This window comes from Pelmatolapia mariae, linkage group LG3_W (assembly GCF_036321145.2).
Source record: "Pelmatolapia mariae isolate MD_Pm_ZW linkage group LG3_W, Pm_UMD_F_2, whole genome shotgun sequence".
Taxonomy (NCBI): Eukaryota; Metazoa; Chordata; class Actinopteri; order Cichliformes; family Cichlidae; genus Pelmatolapia; species Pelmatolapia mariae.
In genome coordinates, this window is record NC_086229.1 from 11,477,071 (window position 1) to 11,485,325 (window position 8,255).

Genomic DNA, 8,255 nt, shown 5'->3' on the forward strand with positions numbered 1-8,255 from the left:
CCGGGTTAACATGTGTGTTTTCCAAATCCGCAGCACGTATTAAAAAAGTTCATATACATTCAGTAAAGCAGTTTAGAGAGAGGACAGAAATATTTACCCAGAGCCGTCTACCATGTGATTTACAGTAAATCCTGTACTTCTCAGCAGCACTGCTTGCTTTCACTTTCAGAGAGAGAGTGTGTGTGTGAGTGAGATAGAGAGTGATTGTGTGGACTTACAGTTATCTCCCCACTCTCTTGCTATCCTTCATAGGACACTGTTTAAAGTTTTAACTGCTACCACAGGGACTATGGGTGAGTCAAATCAGTTTGCTTTTGGCATCATTTGTGGATTTTTTTCCAGTACTTAGTCTTCTGCTGCTGACAGTGGCATCGCTGAGACCATCAGCAGTGGTAGTTAAACTCTGTACTTCCTGTATTTAATTATCTGCAGTTTATCACACACATTTCAGCATTATCAAATACAACTAATGTCATGGTACATTTATGGACATATTTGTTGTAATTGGAGTGATTGTTTCTTTATAAACAGCAGTCAGGACAGTTCATGTTGGGCCTGATTATTGTAGGGTCTTTACCTTGCTATATAAAGTCCCTTGAGCCAGCTGTTGTGCTGTATAAATAAAACTGAATTGAATTGAATCATTTGATCATCTGACATTTTCTCTACAGGGAGTACTTCTTCTGGTAAGTGGCACAGAGTGACATTTTCTCAGTCTCAATGTTATACATACAGTTTCACTTTTATTTTGCAAATTGACACAAACAAATAGAATTCAGATTAGGGCTGCCACAATTAGTCGACTAGTCACGATTACGTCGACTATCAAAAACGTTGACGACTGATTTAATAGTCGACGCGTCTTTTGAAGCTTTGTAAGATCACAAAAGACGCAGGAATAAGTAGTAGGATTTAAGAGTGTAATAACGGACTGAAACAGAAGATGGCAGCACTGCATTTACAAGGATGCCAGCTGCCGTTAAACCCCGAAGAAGAAGAAGTTGTGTCCCAGAATTCATAGCGGAGCCCAGCTCAGTTTCCAACAATGGCGGCAGCTAGTTTGTTTTAATGTTACTGTTATTATTTTTTCTGGGTCACAAAATAATCGTTTAACATATTTTCAGGTGAGAATGTAACTGTGTAAACCTCAAATATCTGCTCAGTTTATCAAGACACCGCATATTTTCAAAAGTGCTCTGTTACCCACTAGCTCAATAGCTAGCCGGGGGCAAGGCTCACTAGAGCCCGTGAGAACACTGGACTCCCGGCAAATCATTTTCAAACCCACCGCCGTCTTTTGCTACTCAGGTTAAACATATATGAGTCACTTAGATAACTTAAAATGTTATTGTTTGGCTTTTTTAGTATTTTATTTGTTACTGTGGAGATCAGGGCAAATCGGTTGGGCTGAGATTAAAGTTATAGTTTTTACACAGCTGAATAAACGTCAAGCAGACAACTGATTATCAGAAGTACTCCGGTGTCCCGTTATATTTTTGATAGCAATGAGTTTATTAAACTTCACCGAAACAATCTGCAAATTTCATTAAAATTTAATAAACTATCATCTTGTCTTTATTTTTAGTTAGCACATACCTTAAACACTTAAAGCTGTAAGCTAATGATAGTTATACAAGAGCAGATGCATGATGGTGCAATAAGCTGTACGTTTTACGTCCAATGGATGCATGATCTGATTAGTCGACCAATCGCAAAAATAATCGGTGACTCGTCGACTATCAAAATAATGTGGCAGCCCTAATTCAGATAATAATACATTTTTATTTGTCTTTAGTTAGGCTGGTTAAAAGAAATGAAAACAGCTTCTTTGTGCCAGCGATGCTGAAAAGTGCAAATCTGTGCATTTTGAACCTCTGAGTGACTATATGTCATACACGGCTGTATGGTCAGTAATGCAGGACCCAAATGCAGGACTCTGAGACAAAGACATAAACTAGAGGAGGCGGCTTCACTTGCTGTAACAATATGCTCAGAAACTCAAAAATGCAAAAAACACAGGCCAGTAGAAAACAAGGAAGTAGGAGTTAAACATTTTAAGGTTCTTCGTATGTGAAAAGACCAATGAGCGCACAGTATCAATTTTCTTCAATTTATTGATTCTTCAATCAATAAGTTAATAATGGTGCTGTGTCCCTTTCCTTCAGTAAGCAGACTACATGTCATCTTTTTGGCAGGCAGGATTTGACCCAACAGCAGGAATCACAGGAAACTAGGAGTGAACTTAGGACGCCAGCTTTATTGCTGTAGCACAGACAATCAGAACATAAGAGCGCATGGCTCTTATGTTTGGATTGTCACACAAGAAACTAGGAACATGAAAACTAGGAACCTAAACTGGGATTGAGAACTAGGGAAAATACAAGGAGCACTGAGGAGATACAAAGCACTGAGAGGGTACGATGTGACACTGACAGAGAGAAACACAGGGCATAAATACACTAAGGGAAAAACAAGGGAATGAGACACAGGAGGAGAACACAGCTGGGAGTAATTGGACATAACAAGACAAGGGGAAGAAAAACTAGACACACGACAGAGGCACAGACTTGACAGTGAACAAAGGGAACATGGAGCACAGAGACAGGCGTGATATGAGACATGACTGACTGGGGAACAAAATAATGAACATGAAGACTGAACTAACACTACACTAAACATGAGGACACAGGAAAAAACCCTAAGAACAAGAATTTATAGAGTAAAGAAGAACTAGCATTAGGGATGGGAATCAAAAAAACGGTTCTTGTTGAGAACCGGTTCTCACTGTTTGAATTAATTGGAATTGTTAGTCATTTTTGCAAATGATTTCCCTATCGATTCCAGACGCCTTGACATCTACCACGTTGCAGAGTGTCATTTACCTGGCAGGAAACATGGCGCCTAAGTGGCTCAAATGCTCAAAACTTTGGTTATACTAAGTTATATCATTCAACATATCATTTTTTGATATTTTGACATGGCACATTTTTCCACCAATAGGAAATGGGGGGGGTTCTCCTTTCATGGCTGGGATAAGTTTCATTAACATGCAGAGTTTGTATGCAAGAATGATGACTTAATGTTTTTCTCTCTCCTAAAGTTGAGACCCTCTCTCTCTCACCCTCTCTCGGTGAGTGAGATGATTTCTGACAGTATTCAGATAAAATACTCTTATTATTCTCGCTCAACAATAATATGAATTAATTTGTCTCTTTTTTCTTTTGGCTTCCCCTTAGCTCTGGATGAACCATGGAGAACAGTTTCTTGGGGGTGAGTTTCTTTTCACACATAACTGAATACATCGTTAATGCAGAATGAGCAGCTGGAATCAGCTGAGGACTAGTTAATAATATCACTTACTCCTCATCCTCTTTCAATGCAGCACAGAGAAAAGTGTTCCAGCATTAACTCTCAGGAGTTTCACACAGCAGTGCATAGCATGTTTTACTAGGCAGCCATTAAAACTTGAAGCCTTCATGTTGTATTCCTAGAGAACACTGTATGCTACTGTAGACATCCCAGCACATGAGCAGGCTGACAGAGTTCATTGTAGTTCAAACAGGTTTAATTTTTCTTTGCTTTGCAGCTTCCCACTTTACTTTTTGTAACACGCCAACATTGCTTCCCTTATATGTCTCCAGAATAAGTGAAAAACAGACACCTCTGTCCCAGCTAGCTACCGTGTGAAATAGGAGAGGCACAATTAGATGATGGCTGGCAGCGTTGCTCCACCCCTCCCCTGCAGCTGAGCTAAAAACCACACCACAACCAGATTACATCATGTTATTTTGTTCTTTTGAACAGAAATAACCAGGAAGCGCTACAGTATGTGCAGGAATACAAGCCTGAAGACAACAGCGTCAAACACCTCCGAGTTCTTCTGTACGGGCCCGTTGGATCTGGAAAGTCCAGTTTCATCAGCTCTGTCAGCAGTGTCCTGCGAGGCAGAATTGCGATTCCTGCTGCAGCCAGTGCAATGACTTCTGACAGAAGTTTCACTACAAGGGTAAGAAAACTTCAAAGCTTCAGCTCACTGCTTCTTCAAACTGTTCCTTTACTTTTGTTGCAGAGGGAGAAACAATAGATTTCACTGTCAAGAAACCAACATCTAATCTGTTTCTCATTTAGTATCAAACTCATAAAATAAAAGAAGGAAGAGGAAACTCAGCTACAGTTTACCCTGTGGTCTTCAATGATGTCATGGGTCTGGAGGAGGGGACTGACTCTGGTGTTCATCCTGATGACATCAAACTGGCCATGGAGGGACACGTGAAGGAGGGTCACTTGGTACATCTGCCTTTTCTTTATTTCATTCAATGACAAGCTGTGAGAGCTGTGATCTATGTACATTAGGAGTTTTCAGTAGACTAGTGATAGTACTTACCTTCAGTAACAGACTGGAAGGAGTCCTGTGGTACAGTTAAACTCTAACAGCTTCATGAATTCACTGCTTTAAACATCAAAGTATGAATAAGATGAATAAACAGCTTTTATCTGTAACTTCAAACATCCATGAGACAGAAAAACTCCTGGCTATTTTTTAATGTTTTTTACTGGTTTTCTAGTTCAACCCAGTGGCTCCACTGTCAGAAAAACATCCCGAATACAACCCGACCCCCTCGGCAGAAGATAAAGTTCATGTTCTGGTCTGTGTGCTTTCTGCCAATGCATCAGAAATTAAGGACTCAGTTCTGAAGAAGATGTACAGAGTCAGACAGATGGCCAGTGACCTTGGTAAGAGCTCATCAGCATGTTCTCTCAGAGCCAGTGTTGCCAACTCCTCAGTAAGGAAAATCGCTATTGGTTGTCCTAAAAGTCGCTAGAAGTCGCTAAATGACGTCATCACCTAATTTGCATAATTGGTCATGCTAATATAATTGTAACCTATGTTGTTGGAGAGAGAAATGACATCGTGGAAGAGACATAAAGTGAGTAAAAAACGTCCTAAATGCATTTAGAGTTTATTTAGAACTACAAATTAAACTCCTTTTAGGCAAAAGTGATCCGAAATAGGCACTCTGGTGGAGTTACTTTGTGTGTGTGTGTTTATAAGTAGTTTTAAACCTTGTGATCCACAAAACAGCATAAGAGTAAAAGAGTAAAAGAAGAACTGACTGTGTTACAGCACCCGCTGCTTGTTGAGAGTAAAAGCGATACGCGCTTTCACGTCTTTTTTTAGCGGCTTTTTTAAGAAAAAAAGTCGCTAGGGGGTCTGAAAACTTGCTAAATATAGCGACAAAGTCGCTAAGTTGGCAACACTGCTCAGAGCAGCAGCTTTCCTCTTTCCACTCACAAATCTGGACAGGACCAAGAGTTATAGCAAGTATAAGAAAAGATTTCTTGGTCAATTGTGGAAAAAGATGTGAAATATTTAGTCAAATATTTGGCCAAAGTTCAGACCAAACATGGCATGTTCTGAGTTTACTGAAGACTGTGATAAATCAGGGGCCTAAAAATAAGTGGGAGTTATGTGAATAAGATATACATTCAAGATTCAAGATTCTTTATTTGTCACATCCATGTTTATACAGATATAACACGCAGACAGATATAACACGCAGTCAGACTTGATACACTGCTCAACTGCAAAAAAGAGAGAGACAGAACTTTATATACAGTGAATGAGTATATATATAGATGACATTATGTGCAGCAAGTGGGTGAGTTATGTACATTATATGAATAAAGATAAAATACACTGAACAAAAATATAAACGCAACACTTTTGTTTTTGCTCCCATTTTGAGCTGAAACATTTTCTACATACACAAAGGACCCATTACTATCAGTTATTGTCCAGAAATCTGTGTGGCCTTTATTGTGGGCAGTCGAAGGCACACCTCTGCAATATTCATGCTGTCTAATCAGCATGTTGACATGCCACAGCTGTGAGGTAGGATGGATTATCTTGGCAAACGAGAAGTTCTCATTAACACAGATTTAGACAGATTTGTGAACAGTATTTGATAGTAATGGGTCTTTTGTGTATGTGATTCAGCACACAGATGGCCTGAGGATAAAAACTCCTCTTGAGCCTCTCTGTTTTTGCTTGGATGGTGAGGGATCTTGTGCCTGATTTCAGAAGCTGGAACAGTGTGTTGCTGGGATGGGACGGATCCTTCAATATCCTAGCTGCTCTAGTCCAGCATCTCCTGGTGTAGATGTCCTGTAGGAAGGGGAGAGCAGCCCTGCAGCAGCGTTCTGCTGTACAGATCACTCTCTGAAGAGCTTTTTTATCCCTCACACAGCTGTTCCCATACCAGGATGTGATGTTCTGTGTGAGGATGCTATCCACAGTGCCGGTATAGAAAGTCCTGAGGATCAGTGGAGAGACTCTTGAGTTGACGTAGGTGGTACAGCCACTGCCTAGCCTTTTTGTACTAGACCTGAATGTGGGAAGACCATGTCAGGTCTGAGGAGATGTGGACACAGAGATACTTGAAGGACTGCACCATCTCCACTGGAGCACCAATAATGATAATGTGCTTGTAGTCTCTCCTGTGGCTCTTCAGTGGCATTAACGATAAGTCTCTCTGTAAACCTCATGGTTTGCAAGATTTGGGCCTGAGTTATGTGAAATATTAGTTAGCTTATTCAATACCACATGATATTGATTTCTTAGACATTTTTTCACATAAATATGTGAAGTACCTCTAGAGGTTTGTGGTATGGGATAAAAAGCCCACCAAGTTTGAGACTTTATACTGCTATTCAAACACACTCATGCAAAACCAACAATTCCAAAGAAATGGCACACATGTCTCCAAACATGGTTAAAAATAAAATGATTAGCATGTTTAAGTCTCAAACAGGCAGGAATAAGGAAACAAACAGCAGAAAGGAAACAGGAACATAAAGATTTTCAATGGTTGACAAAATGTTTTCATCTGCAGGGATTCCTCATGTGATGATAGTTACCAAAATTGATGAGGCTTGTCCTGAAACTGAAAAGGACCTGAAGAATGTGTATAAGAGCAAATACCTGAAGAAGAAGGTGAGCATCTGTGACTGTACAGGAATATGATGACAAAGCAGAGGCACCTTGAGGCAACTGTTGTTGTGATTTGGTGCTATATAAATAAAAATTGAATTGAATTGAATTGAAACCCTGAACATGATGTAGTGTTTCTTTGATTCTCAGATGGAAGAGTACAGCTCAGAGGTGGGAATCCCAGTGAACTGCATCTTTCCCGTGAAGAACTACCACAGTGAAATCAACTTGAAGCTGGATGTTGACACACTGATTCTGAGCGCGCTCAAATACATTATTGACTTTGGAGATGATTTCATTGAGAAACTGTAAAGGTCTAATTTTGGAAGCTTTGTAGCTTAAACTACACATTTTACTCCCTTCTTCACTGTCTAACAATATAATATATGGAAAAAGAGATCATGTGAGCCTGTCTAAAAAACACACCTACCCTCAGATATAACAGAAAACAGAGAAACACCATTCACCTACAATATAAGTTCAATATTCCATTTTAATGTCCTCCACAACAATCTAATACACAGTTCTGAATTAGAGCAAAATATGAGAATGAGGTGGAGAGACATGTCTGACATTTGTGATTGGGGACATGGCTTATTATTATGAATGGTCTTTGGATAAAGTTATATTTACCATTTGCACATTGACTATTTTCATGAATGCTGGTACGATTAAAACATCTCCTTTAACTGCCTGTACCAGTGACTTATATTTTCACAACTTTTTCAGGATATGGGACAATTAAAACATAATAAACTGTATGTAAACACTTTCAGTTGAGTGTAGCATTGTTTGTCTGTGCTTACAGTGTTTGATCGTTTTCTTGCTTCACTGGGGTAGCACAGTGGTACAGTGGTTAGCACTACCACCTCACAGAAAGAGGTTTCCTGGTTTGAAGCCTAGCTGGGTTCATCCTGTGTGGAATTTGCATATGTTCCCAGTTCTTCAGTTCAATTTTATTTACACAACACCAAATCCCAACAACAGTTGCCTCAAGGCACTTTATACTGTGAGGCAAAGACCCTACAATAATACAGAGTATCAGTTGGAGGCAAAGGGTGAACCCAAGGAGAAGCCTCAAAAACACAGAATTTAAATGAATGCAAACTTTATTTACAGAGGCAAATTAATTAACCAGAGAGGAATGATACGGGTTTATCTGGGAAAATCTGTTCATTGAGAAGAACATAACATAACAGCCATTGCCTCATCCATGGTTAAACCAACAACTAATAAAACACAACCGGGAACATTATGAACCCCA

The 8,255-nt window shown here is 39.6% G+C and overlaps 1 protein-coding gene across 1 annotated transcript; it reads left to right on the forward strand.

Annotated features, from left to right (window-relative positions):
- Window positions 1-289: 289 nt before the first annotated feature.
- On the forward strand, window positions 290-7,303 carry LOC134620562 (interferon-induced protein 44-like). The gene is made up of 7 exons (XM_063466772.1): window positions 290-293; window positions 3,237-3,270; window positions 3,805-4,006; window positions 4,129-4,287; window positions 4,566-4,734; window positions 6,894-6,994; window positions 7,142-7,303. The coding sequence occupies exons 1-7, from the start codon at window positions 290-292 to the stop codon at window positions 7,301-7,303; spliced, it is 831 nt and encodes a 276-aa protein (XP_063322842.1).
- Window positions 7,304-8,255: the final 952 nt, after the last annotated feature.

Excerpts from the sequence above, each read along its gene's own strand:
- LOC134620562 (XM_063466772.1), top strand. Across the intron at positions 4,007-4,128 it reads ACAGAAGTTTCACTACAAGG|TATCAAACTCATAAAATAAA; the intron begins GTAAGAAAACTT and ends TTTCTCATTTAG. Across the intron at positions 4,288-4,565 it reads ACGTGAAGGAGGGTCACTTG|TTCAACCCAGTGGCTCCACT; the intron begins GTACATCTGCCT and ends CTGGTTTTCTAG.